The 23,870-nt window shown below is 32.1% G+C and overlaps 1 protein-coding gene across 2 annotated transcripts; it reads left to right on the forward strand.

The window, feature by feature from the left end:
• Window positions 1-1,884: 1,884 nt before the first annotated feature.
• LOC127699775 (golgin-84-like) lies at window positions 1,885-22,568 on the forward strand. 2 transcript variants are annotated; one of them, XM_052203132.1, is made up of 5 exons: window positions 1,885-2,000; window positions 5,279-5,481; window positions 6,065-6,174; window positions 6,474-6,638; window positions 22,436-22,568. In XM_052203132.1, exons 2-5 carry the CDS (start codon window positions 5,280-5,282, stop codon window positions 22,454-22,456), a joined length of 498 nt encoding a protein of 165 aa, XP_052059092.1. In that variant the 5' UTR covers window positions 1,885-2,000; window position 5,279; the 3' UTR covers window positions 22,457-22,568. The 2 variants fall into 2 exon arrangements, with proteins under 2 accessions (XP_052059092.1, XP_052059091.1); XM_052203131.1 differs by lacking the exon at window positions 22,436-22,568 and adding an exon at window positions 8,300-9,812.
• The last annotated feature ends 1,302 nt before the right edge of the window (window positions 22,569-23,870 follow it).

Below are 23,870 nucleotides of genomic sequence, written 5' to 3' on the forward strand. Positions count from 1 at the left end.
ATGTTGTCCCCTACTCAGATGACTTATTGCGTATATAGACACATATGTCTATTGTTGACTGTATGTTGTCCCCTACTCAGAAAACTTATTGCATATATAGACACATATGTTTATTGTTGACTGTATGTTGTCTACTACTGAGATGACTTATTGCATATATAGACACATATGTCTATTGTTGACTGTATGTTGTCCCCTACTGAGATGAGTTATTGCATTTATAGACACATATGTCTATTGTTGACTGTATGTTGTCCCCTTCTAAAATGACTTATTGCATATATAGAAACATATGTCTATTGTTGGCTGTATGTTGTCCCCTACTCAGATGACTTATTGCATATATAGACACATATGTCTATTGTTGACTGTATGTTGTCCCCTACTGAGATGATTTTTTGCATGTATAGACACATATGTCTATTATTGATTGTATGTTGTCCCCTACTCAGATGACTTATTGCATATATAGACACATATGTCTATTGTTGACTGTATGTTGTCCCCTACTGAGATGAGTTATTGCATATATAGACACATATGTCTATTGTTGACTGTATGTTGTCCCCTACTCAGATGACTTATTGCATATATAGACACATATGTCTATTGTTGACTGTATGTTGTCCCCTACTCAGATGACTTATTGCATATATAGACACATATGTCTATTATTGACTGTATTTTGTCCCCTACTCAGATGACTTATTGCATTTATAGACACATATGTCTATTGTTGACTGTATGTTGTCCCCTACTCAGATGACTTATTGCATATATAGACACATATGTCTATTATTGACTGTATGTTGTCCCCTACTCAGATGACTTATTGCATATATAGACACATATGTCTATTGTTGATTGTATGTTGTCCCCTACTCAGATGACTTATTGCGTATATAGACACATATGTCTATTGTTGACTGTATGTTGTCCCCTACTCAGAAAGCTTATTGCATATATAGACACATATGTTTATTGTTGACTGTATGTTGTCTCCTACTGAGATGACTTATTGCATATATAGACACATATGTCTATTGTTGACTGTATGTTGTCTCCTACTCAGATGACTCATTGCATATATAGACACATATGTCTATTGTTAACTGTATGTTGTCCCCTACTCGGATGACTTATTGCATATATAGACACATATGTCTATTGTTGACTGTATGTTGTCCCATACTCAGATGACTTGTTGCATATATAGACACATATGTCTTTTGTTGACTGTATGTTGTCCCCTACTCAGATGACTTAATGCATATATAGACACATATGTCTATTGTTGACTGTATGTTGTCTTATCCTGAGATGATTTTTGGTTATTTTTGTCGTTGGGTTGCTGTTTCATTTGTGTATGCCCCTCATCTCCGTTTAATTCATAAATAAAAATGATAATATAATGCTTGCAAAATACAAATAACGTTTCAAAGTGATTATATGAAGGAATACAAAAACTAAAAATAAATCAAAAGTGGATTAAAAGGGTAAATCTTTCACAATTTTTAAAACGCAAAAAATTAACAATAAAAGATACCTCTCTTTTTACCACCCATTTCAGAATATCAGCTACTGTGGTAGAATTCGATTTTATTTATTACAAGACCTTGGATGTCATAGTCAAAAAACGCATGCTATATATTTTTTTATATAAATTAATCGGATATGTTTTCGTGAAACAATTTGTTGAGTTGACTTTGAATATGATATGAGTAAAGTACTAAACAACGAAGAGCGAAATCTATCCGAATTAAACGAATGCATTCAAATTGACTAATCATAAATTTACATGAAAAGCAAAAAATGAAAATGAATTTCAACTTTCAAGATTAATTGACAGTATTTTTAGAAACATTTCCGGGTGACTGGAACTTTTCATAAATTTCTATTTTTAAAAATTACGGATTATTTATCAAACTACGCAGTAGTTAATATGGTTAATATGACATATTGACGTTTAATCATGTGACCAGGTTTATTATGTAGCCAAAGTAAGTACATGTTATGAATAATATATGGTTGTCCACATTTTATTATCCATCATAATAGAGAGAAACTATATTCTTTAAGTGTAAATGATGTAAATAATTTATATATTTGTGTTCATTCTTCCTGGTTGAGTGAAAGTATTTCATGTGAATGAGTTAAATTCATTGACTTTGAACACAACTATTTAACTCGACACATTTATGTACTTGTCCGAAGTAAGGACACCTGTTCGGTTTTCGATGTTTTTTTGACGATTGTTCAGTTGCACCTGTGTTTCTGTCCTTTCTCTTGAATATATAAACATATAAATGTACCGACTGTTGTTGATCTAGAGCTTGCTAGACTAGAGACTGTTCAGGGTTGAAAACCGTTTCTATGGTGACTTACATATGTAAATGTTTTCTTATTCAACTAGGCCATTTCAACCTATACAAAGACAAATAGGTTTTGTTTTATTTTTATGATTAAAATAGACTTAATTGATATTCAGTAGAGGAAGTAGTTTGAAGATTTCGTAACATTAAATATTTCAAGTTGGTGAGCATAAATCATTTTTGTCAGCCAAACCATCTGAATAAAAAAATGATTAGTGATTTTCATTTGTTTATCCTGGTAATTTTTTTTAAATATTGAACTAGTTAAAGTGGTTACCTAAACGACAAGTCAGATTTGTGTAGTTCCTCATCAGCAGCCTCATTAACACAGTAGTAAAAAATAAAAGCGTATGATACCGATTTTAGTAACTTACTCTTGACTGGCATATAACCGCAGTGTGACTGACATAGCGGTAATAATATAATCGTATGATACCGATTTAGGTAACTCCCTCTTGACTGGCATATATCCGCAGTGTGACTGACATAGTGGTAGCAATATAAGCACATGATACCGATTTTAGTATCCCCCTCTTGACTGGAATATATCCGCAGTGTGACTGATTTAGTGGAAGTAATATAAGCACATGATACCGATTTTAGTAACTCCCTCTTGACTAGAATATATCCGCAGTGTGACTGACATAGTAGTAGTAATATAAGTACATGATACCGATTTTATTAACTACCTCTTAACTGGAATATATCCGCAGTGTGATTGACATAGTGGTAGTAATATAAGCACATGATACCAATTTTAGTAACTACCTCTGGACTGGCATATGTCCGCTGTGTGACTGACATAGAGGTAGTAATATAAGCGTATGATACCGATTTAAGTAACTACCTCTTGACTGGAACATATCCGCAGTGTGACTGACATAGTGTTGGTAATAAAAGCGCATGATACCAAATTTAGTAACTACCTCTTGACTGGCATATATAATCAGCATCACCAACACTATGGTAGTAATATAAGCGCATGATACCGATTTCAGTAACCCCCTCTTGACTGGCATATATCCGCAGTGTGACTGACATAGTGGTAGTAATATAAGCACTTGATACCGATTTTAGTAACTCCCTCTTGACTGGCATATATCCGCAGTGTGACTGACATAGTGGTAGCAATATAAGCACATGATACCGATTTTAGTATCCCCCTCTTGACTGGAATATATCCGCAGTGTGACTGATTAAGTGGAAGTAATATAAGCACATGATACCGATTTTAGTAAATCCCTCTTGACTAGAATATATCCGCAGTGTGACTGACATAGCGGTAGTAATATAAGCACATACTAACGATTTTAGTAACTACCTCTTGAATGACATATATCATCAGCATCATCGACACAGTTGTAGTAATATAAGCGTATGGTGCCGATCATAGCAATTCGCTTCAGATTAGCAGTCCAACCGCAGCGTCACTGACATAGTGGTAGTAATATAAGCACATGATACCAATTTTAGTAACTCCCTCTTGACTGACATGTATCCACAGTGTGATTGACATAGTGGTAGTAATATAAGCGTATGATGACGATTTAAGTAACTACCTCTTGACTGGCATATATCCGATATGTGACTGACATAGAGGTAGTAATATAAGCGTATGATACCGATTTAAGTCACTACCTCTTGACTGGCATGTATCACCAGCATCACCAACACTATGGTAGTAATATAAGCGCATGATACCGATTTCAGTAACCCCCTCTTGACTGGCATATATCTGCAGTGTGACTGACATAGTGGTAGTAATATAAGCACATGATACCGATTTTAGTAACTCCCTCTTGACTGGCATATATCCGCAGTGTGACTGACATAGTGGTAGTAATATAAGCACATGATACCGATTTTAGTAACTACCTCTTGACTGACATATATCATCAGCATCATCGACACAGTTGTAGTAATATAAGCGTATGGTGCCGATCATAGCAATTCGCTTCGGATTAGCAGTCCAACCGCAGCGTCACTGACATAGTGGTAGTAATATAAGCGTATGATACCGATTTTAGTAACTCCCTTCAGACTGACAGTCAATAAGCCCAGTCATTTACGCAGTGGTGATTATGTAAGCGTACTATGATTAAGATTTTAGGAATTCACTCTTGACTTCCAGTCTATCCACAGCGTCATTGATACAGTGCAAGTAATTATAAGAGTATGATACTAGTTTTAGTTGTTCCATCGATACTGGCAATCAACAATGTCACTCATACAGTGTTTGCAATATTAGCGTATGCTAGTTTTTTCGAGACCAAACTGCCCATCAACAGCGTCACTTACACATTTGTATTAACAATTTTTTTCAAGATAAACGGTGATGTATATATTTCTTTTTTTCTTAAATTTTATGAAGTGACCATTCTTGGTGAAAAATGTCAATTGTAACTTATTGATTCTGTCATATTGATATAACTAGATTATACCAACGTATACCATGTGTTTAATTGAGTGTATGCAGCACACGCTTAGTCGTGTGTTCGTTTTCAAAAGAAATTTTCCGATATTTCTTTAATAATAATAAAAAAACACAATTCCTGAAATAGCTCTCTGATTTTGTTGAAAGAACGAAAAAGTGCCATACATCGAGACATAACACTCTTTTATCTTGAAAGGAACAACAAATTTATTTGCAGAAAATATTTTCGTAACAAATTGCCAAATGTTAAATTTTTATTCGTCATGTTTTATCTATATTTTTGTATTACAAATGTACGTATAATAAAAATTACAGAATGACTATTTGCCCAGGGACGTAATTTTATCTCTGATTTCATTGGACTTATCGTTTGTATTGACAAAGTTATTGAGATTGACACAAACCAACAGTAGATGTTTTAACGTTTCACATTGTTAATTAATTATGGAAGAATGGCCAAACTATTTTGTAGAATGAGTGATTTTATTAGAGATCCTGTTGGACTTCCAGTTCAGCGAGTTGATTCAGAAGAGATTATTTACAACATTCAGTTGGGTAATACAATTGGTGAAAGAGACTGGGCCTGGGAAACTATCTGTTTTGAAAAAGAACAGTTGGAAAAGAACTTACTGAGTAAACTGAATGAACTACAACTGTTACAGTCTGAGCATGAAGGTACATTTCTATACCAGTACTGAAAAGTAATATTCCTACGAAATCCAGACAACTGATTTGTTAACATATCAGTTGTCTGATTTGTTAACATATCAGACAACTGATATGTTAACAAGTTTTGTCGGGCTTAATTATTTCTTTTCGGGGTGTTATATGTGAAACCTGAAGCTGAGAATTTTATAAACTGAAATTGTAAAAAAAATTACTTTATGGTTAACGATGTGATAACTCAATTTAGTCTTCATGATGACACGTGCACTTGACGGACTGAGGACAAAGAAAGTATTCAAGTTATTATTGGGGAAATTTTTTCAGATATATATGTGGTTTCTTTTAGTGTTATTTTCTGTACATCTAAATAAATATAAATCGATCTGTTTAAAAAAAAAGTTCCCCTGTTTTTGAATTTTACTTTATTCTTCAAGACACATTCGTTCGTCATCTATCATCTCATCGCCACAGGAGCAATCCGTTTTCAGGCTTATTTGCATAATGGTCTAAGGGAGGTGATCAAAATACATCAAGCAACAGAACATATCTACATGATTGTATCACGGTTTCATTAATTTGTATTTTTCCTTAGATCTAAAAGAACAGTTAGATAGAAATGAACAACGAACGAGGGAAGTTCAATCTGATCTGGAAAAACAGATGAATAATACACAAAACGTAATTAAAAGATTAAACGAAGAGGTAATTTCTACTTCAAAATTATTTTAGAAACCCCACGTCATATAACTGTAGTAAACTGTTGTACGCCAAATTAGAAAAAAAAAATCGTTTTTGTACAAGGAACTCTTTAGGCAGTGTAATGTAATAGTGAAGAAACGAAGACAGAAAAACAGTAAAGAAAAAGGAATAGATTAAACAGAATGTTAATTTTGTCCATTCGTTAAAACTCTAAATTTCATTCATGAAATAAAGTGACATGATATTTATGAAATATCTCAAAATTGAACGTTACATGTGTTTTTATTAAATTTTTTATTAAGAAATTGAGAAATAAAAAGCTGGAACTGGAAATGAAGAACTTAAAAGATCTGGAGGGAAAAATAAACGATATGACCAACAAGAGATACCAGTTGGAGCAGGATATCAGCACACTAAGCAAAATATTGCTAGAATGCAGAGAAGAACTCCAGGAATACAAAGAAGAGGTAATTAGTTTTCTAAAATGTAAATATTCCAAAATTTGAACGGTAGAAGAAAAAACAATAAATATTGAATTTCTCAATAGTTTTATATCAATGCAAAAAAAATATATATAAAAAGTTCATAATATATGTTATAAACCTTTTATTTTTACATCCTGATGTTTTCATGCGTCAATTACAGCGTCAGTATTATATTTTTAATTTATTGAGCAAGAGAGTATGCAATAATCACCTTTATCGTTGATTTTTTGTATCAAATATCAAAGTTCATTGAGTTTATAATAAAGTAACTCACAAAGTGAATACAACTTGTTTGAAAGCAGAAAATAGGGAAGATACCAAGGTGACAATAAGACTACAAACCCCCCCCCCCCCCCCCAAAGATGAAGAAAAACAGACAACCCCACGACAAAAAGACAACAGTCCATAAAAGAATGCCAAAGGACGCCATATATCGCTCAAACGAACACATTGAACAGAAAATTCTGCTTTTCAACTTTTATATTCTGATTTCTGCCCCCCCCCCCCCCCCCAAAAAAAAAACAACTCAGTTTTCAAATCATATTAGATTTCAGTTATATATGATATCTTGGTCCAAATGAGACATAGTGTCATTACTGTTTACTAGATATATTATATACTTCTTAAGAAGTTACTTTACTTACTGATAAATAGGACGGTACTAACGCAATAAAAAAGTGGGTTCTGTTGTAGACTGTAATGAAACGTTTGTGTTATCTTTCTTTTTACAAACACATTTTCAGTTTATTATTGTTTAGTGAAAGTTTTAAATGCAGAGCTAAAAAAATAAGGAAGGTATCTAGTTCCTGAATAGCTATAATCTCTTGTCCGAGTTTGACGATAGTGTTTTAGACAAGCTTAAAATTTAGGGTAGTGTTCCAAACCTTTAGTTACTGTTTGTATTGGTCCTGAACTTTGCAGTGACTACGTCGGTGATTTTACATCAGTATATGTAATATTTTTTTGTAAGTGTTCTCAAAAGACAATATTGTTAAACGATGAAATACAAATCCTTGAAATATCCCGTATCAAAAGGTCCCTATGAAGGTTATCTCATAGTGGTTGGAGAGACCAAGAAGAATGACATTAGAAAGAATACTAGTATGTGTGACGTTACAGAATTCAAGAATATTTTCTTGTTTGGAGAATACTGCATTCAAAAGTTTATGCAAAAGGAATTCTCAAATAAACGCAAATGATTTTATGCTTGTGAGAGGAGGTTACAAATGCGAGAACAATTTGTACGCATATCTAACTTATTATATAGTTAGATCTCTTTCCATTTGGGCCACACGTTTTCCAGAAAATTCCAAAAACTCATTCCTTTAGTATAAATGTTTGATCTCACCTCTTAAGAATCTAAAGACCTTCTTTGACTGCGGTCAGAAAAATACTAAAAATCTTGGAAATAGGTTATGTGGAACATATAGATTATCTCGTTGTGTGGTCTTTTTTTAGTTTCAAAATTAACAGCTTCTTTTCTCTAAAAAAATTATGTAGGAATATATTATAGAAATGTTATGAAAAATGAAATGTCAAGGTACTGAAATTCAATGACAGTTATCTATTTATATTGTCAATTTTAAGAAATATCTCAAGGCATTCAGCTAAATAAAGATGATAAGTTTATTATTATTTTGTAGTTGCATACGGAAAAAATTAAACAGAAATTTCTGGAGCAACTACACGACATGAAAGATACAGCACTTGCAAAAGCCAATGGCGACAACGAAAAGTTGAAAAAGAAACTATCAATCCTGGCAGATGATGGAGCCGTATACCCAAAAGGCCAAGATGAACTAATTGATAATAAACGATTTAAACGGAAACGCCTGCAAGAATGCCGGTATTGTCACAACGCACTGGTTCCAGGTCAAAATACTGGAACGTGTTATTATCATCCACGGAAGCCTGTGCATCTCCACGAAAATAAGGACCCTAAGATTAAGATATGGCAATGCTGTGGACAAGAAGGGAAAGTTGAACCCAAAGGCTGCTGTCAGAATACATTTCATCAGCCCTTGTAACCATGAAATATTTGTGGTATACCTGAGAATCAAATATATAAGTTATTTATGTACCTAGAATGTTTGATGCAATGATTTCTTGTTCTGAACAATCATTAAATGAAATCTTAAAAAAATCATGTAGTCCACTGCATTCAATGTTGATCAATGATATTCTTTATTACTCTATATTAGAAGTATAATATTGTATTATTTCATATCTCAATTGTCCACTGGTTGACCAAATGGCGTTAAAAATCACGACTTTTTTCATCTTTATAGATTTTTACTTTGATAAGATAAATAAGTGTTAGCTTAATTGAAAGCAGTAACAGGAACTGAATATAACTTGCAAATAATAAAAAAAAAAGACCATATGTGTAAACGTACCCTGTATAAATATAATTTTATTATATAAAGATTACACATCTCATTGTCTTCATTATGTTAAAAACAACCCCTTGGACAAATAGACCAAATCAAAGACAAGGCTAGACAAAAACGTTTTTTATATTTTCACCTGAAATAACCCATATTTCACTTTTTACATTTAATTGTAATAAAAGTATCTACTCGATGGTTGTTTCTTTTTTAATTTGATGTTTTTTTCTAATTATCATAAGGTAGCTCTTTGCTATCGGTTCATTATTTTCAATAATTTATAAAACCATATTGTTTGTATAAGGTTAAATGTACCTTAGTACTTATTCTTATATGTATGTAAACATAATGATATGTTAGTAGCAACTTTAACAAATATATAATTTGTATTTACATTTATTATGAAAGTTGTATGGCATGTTTCACTCACATGGTCAAAATCAATAGATTTTGAATATCAAAGAGTCTTAATAATATACTTTATAAATTTATAAACAATTTTATATATATCCATAAATTTTGAGAGTTATACACCTAGCTATTGAAGACATGTCAAAACGATATTGAAAATTTTACTAATTTTTGTAAAATTTTGCATCGACGGACATCTTTAACTAAAATGAATGAATCTGTAGCTTTACTGTCAATAAAATGTTTGATCTTGGATAGAAATGTCCTTCTTATATATGAAATAACATTTAATTGTAAAACTCATTACTTAAATTTTGTAAGAAATTTTTGTTCAATAAAGTTGTCATTGATTGTTTTATATGATTACTTTTTTTCTTAGAAAGAACCGTTTGAAATGACATTGTACAAATCCTATAAGGAAGTACCATTTGCACATTGTTATAAGATACATCTTTTTTTGCCGAATTCAAAATCATAAATTCATATAGAAAAAGAGAGGCGAAAGATACCAAAGAGACATTCAAACTCATAAATCGATTACAAACTGACAACGCCATGGCAAAAAAAGAAAAAGACAAACAGACAAACAACAGTACACAAAACAACGTAGAAAACCAAAGACTGAGCAACACGAACAGATACAAATCAAGGTAAAAGAAACAAAAACTGAGGGAATCGTATGAGTTCTAAAGATGGCAGACAACCAATTCAAAATCCCTATCTATTCAACCAAATTTAGCAATTTTCACAGCTTTCTAAATATTTGACCTTAAGCTTAACTTCATAGAAACCGGGTAAATCCTGAGTTGTACATGTTTAACCTTTCTACATGCCAATTTTCAACCAATGTTTAAAGTGTTGTAATGAAACCTTACCGTTCGGAAGCCAAATTCTACTAATTATATCCCAGGGTTTTCTTGAAATTTTAAATAAGTATACTATGGAGCGCATTAATCCTCAATCTTTAATACAAACTCAAAGACAAGTAAATTTTGGCTAAAAATGGTCTAAATATATTTCTCTTTCACCGAAAGTTTCATTTCTGCAAATATGTTTGTAAGTTTAAGTAAACAGTGACATCAAAAGCACTATATTCTTTGTCAGGGTAGGGCTACTGTTCTAAATTGAAGTGGGTGAATTGGTGGTCTTACACCTAAACGGATCGAAAGTTTTACGGATATTACCTACCATGATTTTGTTGATCATTATGGAATATGGGTATCACTGAGTTGACCACTGATATGTTCCCTTTGCCGAAGCCAAATCTTTTTCCTCAAAATTTAACAGTAATGTATCGCCAGATATTAAATTGTCAAGAGCTATACAAGGGATTCCACTAGACAAATGGAGAAAGAACTGCTTACCCTTCCGGTATTGCATTCACCCTAATCTTCTTTTAATTTTCGTTTATCAGTAATATTTTAGTATTATTGCTGACTATAGTGTATAGTTTCAATTTTTGTTGTTGTGGTATTATATTTGTCAGTGTAGGCTGTCAAATTGTCATAGTTTTGTCTTGCATATATCCTGAAAACATATCGTATTTTTATTTCAAAGTTTCAAATTCCGTCGTTGATTTACATATTCTGATAACGCTGAAATTATCAATATCTTATGGTAAGATAGGGGACATTATAACTTATATTCTTTGGTATAAATCTCACTGAATATAATCACTTGATATGAGCATTATGATGGGTATCGGCAGGAGAGCTGGTACTGCTGCCCTTTAGGAGTAAGTAATCATGAGTCGATCCCCTAATTTTTTTTGTGAAACTTGTGTTACGCAAACTTTTATATTCTGTGAAGTGCTTTATGGATATTTTGGTAGATTTGGACTTGGTCAAAATTTAGTTTTTTGTGTAATGTTTTGAGCTGTGTTTGTCTGTTCTTTTAATTTACTTTTAGAAATGGTACTATATGCGTATAACAAATTCATTTAATTGCATGTGATCATTTACAGAAAATGTGAGGCAGTGCATTTAATTGCATTTTAATTATGAACAAACACACGATGTCTTTTTTGTTTTCCGTTGGATAAATATAGGAAAGGAGATTTTTGTTTTGAGGTATACGATATACTAAGAATAAATGATTTTGTTTCAATTAAGTTTTTAAGATAAGACAAATAATCGAGCAACCCGCAATAACAAAAACTACGACAAATTAAGGATTATTTATCATTAAATTGATTATATAAAAGGTGTCAGCGGAAATTTTGCAACATTTTAGGCTCAATCTGACCGGTTGACTTGACCGGGTATGTCGACAAGATTAACATCTCCTACTATCCCACATCACCCGTTTGTATGTAAAATAATTGTATAATATCCTAGAAATTGGGCTGACATTCCCCCTCTATTCTCCGGTAAGCTGCCTACTCACGGCTATCTTTCTATGTACCGCCTTGTAAATGTAATCTTACGTTTCTCAGTACCCTTCTCTGTGTTTAGTTTGTTGAACAAAAGTTATATATTTTAATTTTTTTAAACTTTTTCAATGAGTGCAGTTTTTTGCAAGTAAAAGTGCGTTTGTGTATCACCAGAAGTTGAGTTGAAAAGACTTTTCTTATTTTGACACATCTTTAAACGATAAACCAAATATTAAACATTGTGTAGAACAATAATAATGGTGATATATAAGATCAGTTGAGCAAATAAGAAGATTTGGTATGATTGTCAATCAGACAACTATTAATCACTATTCAAAACGAGTTTTTTCTCGTTTTTAACTAATTCATCTTGTAAAGCATCATTTTATTGTATACATTAATTTTCATAGTTTTTTATTATCGTTTATTAACTTATATTTACATATCTGTAACAAGAGTGAGGTTTAATACTTCCATCTTGGTACGTTATCGTTTCCTTTGTTGACAATCTTTTTGCATTGGTTTATTGTTTGTTGTTGCTTACATTAAGTGGTATTCATGCATATCCAGGACAAGAATAATGTGTCAATTACCGATTACAATTAGTAGGTGAACCGGGAGGATGGACGGGTTACTTTGACTGCAACTGGAAATTGATGTCATGACGGTAAGGGATAGAAATTTTGTCTTGTAATTTCTCATATGGTCGAATACGGACCCCTCATAGAGATGTTGTAAGGGTGTTTTAACGTAAACGAACGGAGCGACGTATTTATACACCCACCACAACCAAACGGATGTCCCACTTTAGCTAGAGTGTACTGTCGTACAGGATTTGCACAGGGATGGCAATATATCTTTTACCAAGTAAAACCTTGGTGGAAAGGCAATATACAAAATTAAGGGTGATACTACAATTTCATTTTTATTAATTCTGTTTTGTTCTTTTTATATCTAAAACAGTGGAATTCGATATAGTCATTATATTCAGAATTTGGTGATTAAATTATCCTATATGACAGTGACTACATTTGTTTATGGGAACAAACACCACAGTTTGAAAAGCGGTGAACCACAATATAAAAACTTTCCCCCCCGAAAGTTTTGCTTGTCCATAAATTTAACATAAATTTATAAATATAAAAAAGGAGATGTGGCATGATTGCCAATGAAATAACTATCCACCAGAGTTCAAATGAAGCGGATATAAGCAAGTATATGCTACTGTACACCCTTCAACAATAAGAAAGCCATATCGTAAAGTCGTCTATAAAACGTACGGACATGAAATAGGTGAAACAATTCAAATGAGAAAACTAACGGCCTAACTTATAACAAAACAATTTACGAAAAACACATATGACGACAACTACTGAACTACAGGCTCCGGACTTTGGACAGGCACATAATGAATGCTTGAAGAAAATATCTGTTTTGAAAATTAGGGAGCTCTTATCATACCATCTCATTTGGTTCAATTTACCACAGTTATTTCTTTACAGATAAGATAGTTACAGACGATGACGACAAATGTAGTAAGGGGATTGGCTGACAAAAGTTCGGGTCAATTACCGTAACGGTAAACATGTAAACTGGTACATTGTCGCACTATTTCTACCTGGTTTTTTTTACAACAAAATTATATTCTTTATTCTTCAGATTGCACGTTACAATTATACTTTACTGTTCATGCGTCAGTGAAGTATTCCTGAGAAATACTTTCTGAGTGTCCCGGGAAATACTCAGAATATAATTAAAAAACATTGAACTAACTATGACTAAATATAGGTATTAAATTATTATATTAGTCACTTTAAATCTATGAAAAAGACTTTTCGAGAGATCGTTTTGCTTTTATTCATAACCCTTCGTAATTCCTTTATAAACAATTCATACACATCTAAGAATTTCAACTTTTGAATAATAGTATTACTTGTTAATGCAAAAATCTAAAACTGTCATAAAAAGGTAAAACCATAATATCCTTGATCTGATATTTTGTATCCAAATACTATATGTTTTACTGATATCTCAGTTTTAAAATTGAGTTCAGTTAGAAGACGTTGCACTTTCGCACAAAAATCTTTTAAAAATGAACATGTTATAAAGAAATGTAAATAATATTCCTCCTCTGTTTTACAAAAATTACATTTCTACTTGTTTTCATCCTTTTTTCTTTCATTCGCTTTGTATAAAAATCAGATTGCATGACAAATTTGTCGTTGTTCTAGCAGATAAAGCCTCCAATAATACTGTCTTCATATGTAAAAACCATTATTTGCAATGTCTCACAACAGAGCTTGGAATAAATAGAACTACTAGTTATCCTACATATTCTTTAACATCATTTACCAAGGACAAAATTTTACAAAATCACAAATCTGTCCTTCTTTCTTTTGCTATCAACATCAAAGAAAACGAAGAAAATTTACCATCATTATACTGGATACTAAAACTTCATAAAACTCCATATAAAGAACGATACATAGCTGGGTCATCAAAATGTTCGACTAAACATCTTTCTTAAGTACTGACTACTATTCTTTCTACAGTTAAAGATGGGCTTCAAAAAAATTGTGATGAGATATATTCTACCAGTTGGGTTAACCAGATGTGGATTCTCAAAAATTCGAAAGATCTACTGCTAAATCTTCGATCACAATCTTTGCAATTTTGCAGCAACATTAAGACTTTTGATTTTTCTACGCTTTACAAAACTATTCCCCATGCTCAGTTGAAAGATCGACTTCACCATCTCATTAAACAGAGCTTTTTCTATAAAAATGGGAATCGCAGATACAAATTTCTTGTTTTGGGTTACAATAATTCATATTTTGTGAAGAACCACACTGAATCTACCAGAAAAATACTGAAGATGATATTATCAAAATGCTGGACTCTTTGATCGATAATATATTTGTTGAGTTTGGAGGATTTATATTTCAACAAACAGTCGGTATTCCAATGGGTACTAATTATGCACCCCTACTGGCTGATTTGTTTTTGTACTCGTATGAAGCAGAATTCATTCAGAACCTTCTAAGAGACAAAAGAAAAAGCACCTTGCGAAATTCTTAAATTTTACTTTCCGATATATTGATGATGTCCTATCATTGAATAACCTATATTTCAGCCAATACTTACATCTCATATATACCAGTGAACTTGAAATTAAGGATACTACTGATACTAGAAGGACTGCTTCATACCTTGATCTTTTCGTCAATATTGACACAGATGGACGACTTCACACGAAAATCTATGATAAACGGGACGATTTCAACTTCCCAATTATCAATTTCCCATTTCTCAGCAGTAACATACCCTCTGCCCCTTCGTATGGTGTTTACATATCTCAGTTTATACGTTAGGCTCGTGCATGTTCACACTATTAGGACTTCATATACAGGAGTGTGCTTCTAACGCAGAAACTGCTCCAACAAAGTTATGAGGAGGACAGATTAAAAATGACACTCCGTAAATTTTACGGACACCATCACGAATTGGTCGATCCATACGATGTGTCTTTGTTCAAATTTACTAAGTACATTTTTACCACGTGTTAGATTGTGGTTTGACATTACGTCGTCTGATCTTTTAATTACCGAACGTGACTTATTCCCGATTGTGACTGTTTTGCTGAGTGTGAATTCGCATTGCTATAAGACGTGTCACGGTACTTTTCTATCCAAAATTCATGTATTTAGTTTTGATGTTATATTTGTTATTCTCATCGGATTTTGTCAAATGTCTTATCGTTTGTAGTTGTAAATCTTATTTTTTTCTGTTGTATTCGTGTGTTATGGTAAAGATAATTAATCACCCGGTTCATTAATTAGATTTTAGTTTGGGTCAACTAAATTTATACGATATATTTCGTTTACAGTTTGATTTAGAAGAAACACCGGCATAGCTAGATAATACTATTAATTATCTAATTACTACCACATTTTATATTAATTAGTATTGTAATTTTCATTGTTATTATTAAATGTTATATGAGTATTATAAACCAAATCTTGAATTCTATCCTAATTCTATCCTATTTTGGGGAAATTTCAGAAATTCAAATGTGACGTCACTTTTTTTACGTTGATCTCTTTGGCTAACTTGGCTGTGAATTTTTATGTGCTGGTTTATGTTGTTTTATGTATCCGTTTTTATTCTGTAGTTAGTCACCACTTCGGTGTTAGTATGAATTATTCTAAATACTAAGGATTTTCTTATCCCAGACATATAACGTTAGCCGTATTTGGCACAACTTTTTGGAAGTTTTGGTCCTCAATGCTCTTCAACTTTGTACTTCGAACTTTTTTGATCTGAGCGTCACTGTTAAGTCTTGTGTGGATCAAACGCGCGTCTTGCGTATTAGATTTTAAACCTGGTACCTTTTGTTAGCTATTATTCGTATGTTTCTCAGTCCTATATGTTCTCCCATTTATTTGTATTGTGGTCCTGTCATGTAATGTTGTCATTTTAATGTTATATTTAACATTGCCATAAAAGCGGGAGGTTTGGCTAGCCACAAAACCAGGTTCAACCCACCATTTTTTTCTTAAAATGTCCTGTATCAAGCCAGGAAAATGGCCATTGTTATATTATAGTTTGTTTCTGTGTGTGTTACATTTTAATGTTGTGTTTCTGTTGTGTCGTAGTTCTCCTCTTATATTTGATGTGTTTCCCTCAGTTTTAGTTTGTAACCCGGATTTGTTTTTTTCTCAATCGATTTATGAATTTCGAACAGCGGTATACTACTGTTGCCTTTATTTACTTTATTAAACCAATTATATGATACCGATTTTAGTAACTTTCTCTTAACTAGCATATATCCGCAGCATCACTGACATAGTGGTAGTCATATAAGCGTTTAGTACAATTTTAAGTAACTTCCTTCAGACTGACAGTTCATCATCAGCGTCATTTATACAGTAATAGTAATAAATAAATTCAACAGCAGTATACCGCTGTTTAAAAGCGTATGAAACCGATTTTAGCAATTTCCACTTGACTAGCAGCGTCACTGACACAGTGGCAGTAATATAAGCGTATGAAACCGTTATTAATAATTCCATACGAGTTGGCGTCAGCAGCGTAATTAACACAGTTGTTGTAATATAAGCGTATTATACCGATCATAGAAATTCTCTTCGGACTAGCGTCACTGATATAGTGGTAGAAATATAAACGTATGATAGAGATTTTAATAACTACCTTCAATCAATTAGCCCCGTCATATGCACAGTGGTAACTGTGATACATAGTTTAGGAATTCCCTCTTGACTTGCAGTCTATCCACAACGTCATTGATACAGTGCAAGTTTATAAGTCTTAGAGTATGAAATCAATTTTAGTTGTTCCATCGAGACTGGTAGTCCACCAGCAATGTCACCTACACAGTGTTTGTAATAGTTTCTTCGAGAATAAAGCTGTCCATCAACAGCGACCCTTGCACATTTGTGTCTTTACAAATGTACAATGCCGACTTTATTAGATTTTCTATACTAGAGTGAGCTGTTATTCCACAGTGGTTGTACTACAAGCGTGAAACACGGACTAAGCTATTCTTTAGTGAGTATAATTTGATGTAACAGAACAGTGAAGACAAAGATATAATTCTATACTTTCACAATTCAAGTCTTGCTTTATCCAATGCTAACCTTGAGGAAAAAACGACAATCATGAACACACAAAATCAAAAACAAAGACAAGGCAATGGGACAAAACTTAAGGCATTAAAGTTACGTACATTGTTCATTTCCCTTATAGACAGAGGATTATATACTGTAGATATACCAGGAAGTCTTAAAAGGAAGCACCCGTCGTATAGCCACAGGTGTTTAATCAAAGTATCGGATAGTGCCTTATAGAATCGTCTGTTGTCTCCTAACATCAGACCAGTGGTCATAGCCTCAACCATATTGAATTCTTCATTAGATAGGAGCGGGCCCTGCTAAATAAAAAATTGGCCTGAACCCTTTTGTATAAATAAAAGTAAATGTAAGATTTTTACTAATGAGACAGTAACAACGAGAAATTTAAAAGAAACAATGAAATCTTAAAATCAACATAGTCTTCAACAATAGCCAATTGTATATACAATAGATCAACCTCTAAATCGTCCCAAGTCTAAAATTCAAAGACTTGCTATTAATACAAAATTCCCAAAATGACAATGACGTTCAGATATATCAAAAGACAATCACTGACGAGGTTCCTTAATTTTCAATTTAATTTTCTTCGCTGAAAATTTTCTTAAGATTAACGTTATTTCCTTTTTTAAATGTTTATGAAGTGACCATTCTTGTCAACTGTAACTTTTTGATGTTGTCATATCGACATAACTAGATTATACCAACGTATAACATATACTTAATTGAGAGTATGCAGCAAAGGGGTTGTCACGTATTCGTATTCAAAAACAATTTTCCGATGTTTTATGAATAACAATAATGCAATAACTGATATCGCTCTCTGATTTTGTCGAAAGAACGAAAAGTGCAAAACAACAAGCAAGAACACTCTTCTACCTGAAAGGAACAACAATTTTTTTTACAGAAAATATTTTCATAAAAGAGAGGAGAAAGATACCAAAGGGACATAAGTAAAAAAATAAACTGACAACGCCATGGCAGAAAAGATAAACAACAGTACACAAAACACAACATAGAAAACTAAAGAACCTGGGGTGATATCAGGTGTTCCTGAAGGGTAAGCAGACTCTGATCCATATGTGACATCCGTCGTGTTGCTCAAGTTAGTAAAATTTATTAAAATTCACTTTAATCGGTCATGGTTTTCAGTAATTAGATTTTAAAATCAACGCACGATTATTTAGGTTTATAGCAACTTGGTAAACTTTTTGACAAAACTTTGAAAATGGTTATAAGAAACCGTAAAATTGCACTATACAAATTGTGTTCATCATTGTGAAAAAAGTTTACATACTATATTCTCAAAATGGCATTACGAAAAAATAGAGTAAGAAGTGTTTTAAATGTCAATATTTTCCATTCATTATATGTTTGATGGCAAATATTTGATTTTTTATAATTTTAATGTATTGATCTAAATGTGTTATCCATAATTTTTGAATTACAAATGTGCGTATAAGCGGCCTGTGTGATCACTTTTGCTGATAACTGTGTATACCGCCTTATCACATATTGTAGTATTCTTTTTACGTTTATATTTATATCTACAATAATATATAAACATTCTTTCACGTGTACCCTTCATAATTTTACATTTTGTTACGGAACTGCCACTTTGAACTTATTTAAGAGTGCTCTTTCCCTTTTTACAGGATATATATAGGTAGTAAAACCTGTAATTGTTTACAGCCTTGTCCTTTGGATTTATAGTTCTTTTATTGACAATCATACCTTATATATTTTTTTTTGGTTATGCCTCATATATAATTAATCAAATGTGAATAAAATTACAGAATGACTTTACGAGGGAAGTAATGTTATCTCTGATTTCATTTGACTGATACAGTTTGTTTTGACAAAGTTACTAATATTGACACAAACCAACGTTAACTTTATAATCTTTTCACATTGTTTTAACTTTAATTCATAAATTAAAAGTATAACAATAATCAAAAACCAGATAGGCGCACAAACAACAATTAAGAATATTGTCCAGAAAGTCTGACTTGGTATAAACCCCACAAAGCGGTAGGGTAGACCAGTTTTTGTGCGCAACTGCCATTCCCACTTTTTGCTTATCTACAAGATAGTCTTCATAAAAGTTTTGTATAATAAAAAACAAACAAATATGTTTGGACATAGCAATTATAATTTGTCAGTCAACACACATTATTTCCGTCGGTACAAATTCAATGTTAATACAAATAACTTTTATTACAATGTCATTTGTAAGCAAATCTCTTCCGGATCGGTTGGCAAATATAATATAGCTTAATTGGTTGCGTCAAGAAGTAAAGGAAGATCGGGTTTTCAATTTTCTCTTCAAATTTGATATTGAAATGATCTATATGAATTATGGAAGAATGGCTTTAAGAGTTTGTAGAATGAGTGATTTTATTAGAAACCCAATTGAACTTCCAGTTCAGCGAGCTGATTCAGAAGAATATATTCATAACATTCAGTTCGGTAATACAATTGGTGAGAGAGATTGGGCTTGGGAAACCATCTGTTTTGAAAAAAAAACAGTTACCGAACTACAGCAGCTTCAGTCTGAGCATGTATGCTTCTAAACATGGCGCCTGCAAACATGTTTATCCCGGCCACATTCTGTATGCGCCTGTCCCAAGTAAGGAGCCCATAATTCAGTGATTGTCGTTTGTTGCTGTATATCATATTTGTATTTCTTTTGTTGTTTTGTACATAACTCAGGTTGTTAGTTTTCTTGATTGAATTGTTTTACATTTGTCATTTCGGTGTCTTTTACAGCTTCCTATGTGATATGAATTTAGCTCATTGATGAAGGCCGTACAATGACCTTTACTTGTCAACGTCTACGTCATTTGGTTTCTGATATGTGAGAGGTGTCTCATTGGCAACCATACCTTATCTTCTTATTTTCATATTATCAATAATGTAAAGTACCTTATGACGAAATCCCGATTAAATGGAAAAAACGAAGGAAAAACGATAACCGATATGTTTTTTTGGGTTTCATTATTTCAGGTTTGGAAGTTATACATGCGAACGTAGCAAGAAGCTGAGAATTTAAAAAAATAACTGAAATTATAAAGTATGTTTTACGTTATGAATAACTGTGTCTGAGGGTAATGCAATTATTTAATTTAAGACCTGGTGAACTTTTTCAGCAAGATGTATCATTTGTGTTTTTGTCACTTTCTGTTCACCTTAAAATATATAACTCGATCTTTTAAAAAAAAACTCGTTCTCGTTTTTTTGTTTTTTTTTTATATTTTACTTTTTCTTCAAGACACGTTCGTTCACTGCTTATCGAATCATCTATGAAGGAGCAAACAGTTTTCATGCTCATTTAGAAAATGGTCTAAGGAAAGTGACCAAATACATTTATCAATAACACGAAAAACAGACTACATGCTTGTATCAAGGTTTCATTTAGTTATTTTTCCCCTGTAGATCGAAAGGAACAGTTAGATAGAAATGAACAGAGAACGAGAGAAGTTCAATCTGATCTGGAATAACAGATGGATAATACACATGTCAAAATTCAAAATTTCAACGGTTGAAAACAAAATTAATTTCTTATAGGTTTATATCAATGTAAAAAGGTTTTGTAGACCTTTCATTACATATATGTTATAATCCTTTCATTTTTACAGGAAGTGGAGGAATTATGGGTAAAATATAATTTTCAACATGGAATTATGGGAAAATATTAAAATAAAGAGATGTTAAATAGTTAACAAGTTGTTAGTTAACTCAGTCGTTAAATGTTTTTGAACAACATAATTTAACGCAGTGATTAGCTAACAACAATGTTAAACTTTAACGAGTTGTTAGGCTTAATTAGTCGGTAGCCTAACAACACTTTTGAACAATCCTGATGTTTTCATTCGTAAATTACAGTGTCAATAATATATTTGTTAACAAGACAGTATACAATAATTACTTTTATTGTTTCATTGCGTTCAAAATTAAGTAGCTCACAAAGTAAGCATAACCTGAAAATTCACATCAAATTGAAGATATATATTAAGCTTCACGTTGACGTGACAAAAAATTCATAATAAACTACATGTACCTTGTCCAAAAACTTCCACTTCAGAATATAATGGATTCACAATATCAAAATATGCAGTACTCCATAAAATTTGTATTATAGTTGTGATGTAAAATACAAGTATATAAAAAACGAACATTACGTTGTGTCCGATGCGCAATTTTGTGTTTGCCTGTAAAGGAAGGATAGATGGAAAATGTTAACACACCCAAACATTAATGTAAGGTGGTCTATATAAACAAAATAAACCTTACTATAATTACTTGCACCTCCAAAGACAAGTTATCCAAATAGATATTGAATTTTCACAAAAAAGACCACACAACGAGATGTTCTGTATGTTCCACATAACACATATCATATTTGTAATATACTTCTGACCGCAGTCAAAGAAGGGCTTTGGCTTATTTAAAAGAGTTTAGCAAAAGACATTCGCAAATAAAGCAAAATACTTTATTCCTGTAAGAGAACAAATTCATGAACAATCTGTACAATCTAAACAATTATATAACAATTCCTCTTTCTGTTTGGGTCACATGTTTTCTAAAAAATTCCGAAATCTCATTCCTTTTGTACTATAGATATATTTGACCTGATACCTTTAGAAAAATCTAGTGAAAGGCATTTTTTGACTGCAGTCAGAAGTATTATAGTAAAAATCTTTGGCATGTAATATGTGGAACATATAGAAAAATCTCGCTGTGTGGTCTTTTTTTTAAGTCTCAAATGTACCATCTTCTATTATCTAAAAACAACAATGAAGGAATTCACATTTCATAAAATAGATATGGATATTTTTAAAAATGATAATGTTTAGGTACTGATATTCAATGAAAGCTAGTATTTATTATATCGACAATTTAAAGAAACATGCCAACCCATTCAGCTAATATGAAGATGTTAGGTTTATTTTTATTTTGTAGTTGCATACGGGAAAAAAATGAGCAGAAATTTTTAGAGCAACTACACGACATGAAAGATACAGCACTTGCAAAAGCCAATGGCGACAACGAAAAGTTGAAAAAGAAACTATCAATCCTAGCAGATGATGGAGCCGAATACACAACAGGCCAAGATGAACAAATGGATAATGAATTATTTAAACAAAACCCCTGCAAGAATGTCGCTATTGTCAAAAAGCACTGGTTTCAGGTCAAAATACTGGAACGTGTTGTTATCATCTACTGAAGCCTGTCCATCGTCATGAAAATAAGGACCCAAAGATGACGATATGGGAGTGCTGTGGGCAAGTACGGAAACCTAAAGGCTGTTATCAGAATATACATTTCATCAGCCCCTGTTACAATGATATATTTGTGATTTTCCTGAAAATCAAATAAGTTATTTATGTGTCTAGAATAGTTGATACCTTGTTAAATATTGCATAATAATATTATATGTCTTTACTGTTATCATTGTATAATCTCTGTGACTCAAAGAGTATTGCTGGTGAAAGTTATATCATAACACCAACTTAACAATACTGTTCAGAAATTATTGCGAGGTTTTTAGTAATGCGAATTATGCGACTGGGTGAGTAAAGTAATAATAAGAACTCTGTATGTAGCTTTTTCTGCAATCGCAATAAGTTATCTTGAAATTTGATTGGTCAGATCAAAATCGCAATAATAAATAAAAAACTTGCAATATTTTTTTAATTTACAGAAGTGTATAAACATCATCGTTAAAATAAGAAGGTTACATTATGTAACTTGAAACTGGTATTCATACTTGTGCCAATCTTAACTCAAATTTAGGAATTATTTTTTAATTATAATCAGAGACCTCGTTTGCTATCCTGTATACAAAAAGGCAAAGAATATTCGTTAAATGAAATCTTCAAAAATCATATAGTCCATTGCATTCAATGTTGATCAATGATATTCTTTAGTATTCTTTATTAGAAGTATATTTGATCATACCATTCCGGAACCTCATTACATCACTTATTCAATTGTTGGCCATATGGCGTTAAAAATCACGACTGCTCTCAACTTTATAGTCGTATACTTTGATATGATAAATTAATAAGTGTTGGCTTAATTGAAAGCAGTAAAAGGAGCGGAATATAACTTGCAAATCACAAAAAAATACCCTCTGTGTAATCATACCATGTATAAATATAGATTTTATTAAAGCTAGACTATACATCTCGTGTTATTCATCATGCGAATAACAGCCTCTTGGATAAATAGACCAAAGCAAAGCCAAAGGTACACAAAAAGTTGTTTATATTTTACTTGAGAAACCAATATCACACTTTTGACGTGTATTAAAAGTATCCCCTCGATGATTGTTTTTTTTTTATTAGATTTTTTTTTTCAATTATCACAAGTCAGCTGCTTTGTATTGGTTTTT

The sequence above is a fragment of the Mytilus californianus genome, unplaced genomic scaffold (assembly GCF_021869535.1).
Source record: "Mytilus californianus isolate M0D057914Y unplaced genomic scaffold, xbMytCali1.0.p SCAF_1, whole genome shotgun sequence".
Classification (NCBI taxonomy): domain Eukaryota; kingdom Metazoa; phylum Mollusca; class Bivalvia; order Mytilida; family Mytilidae; genus Mytilus; species Mytilus californianus.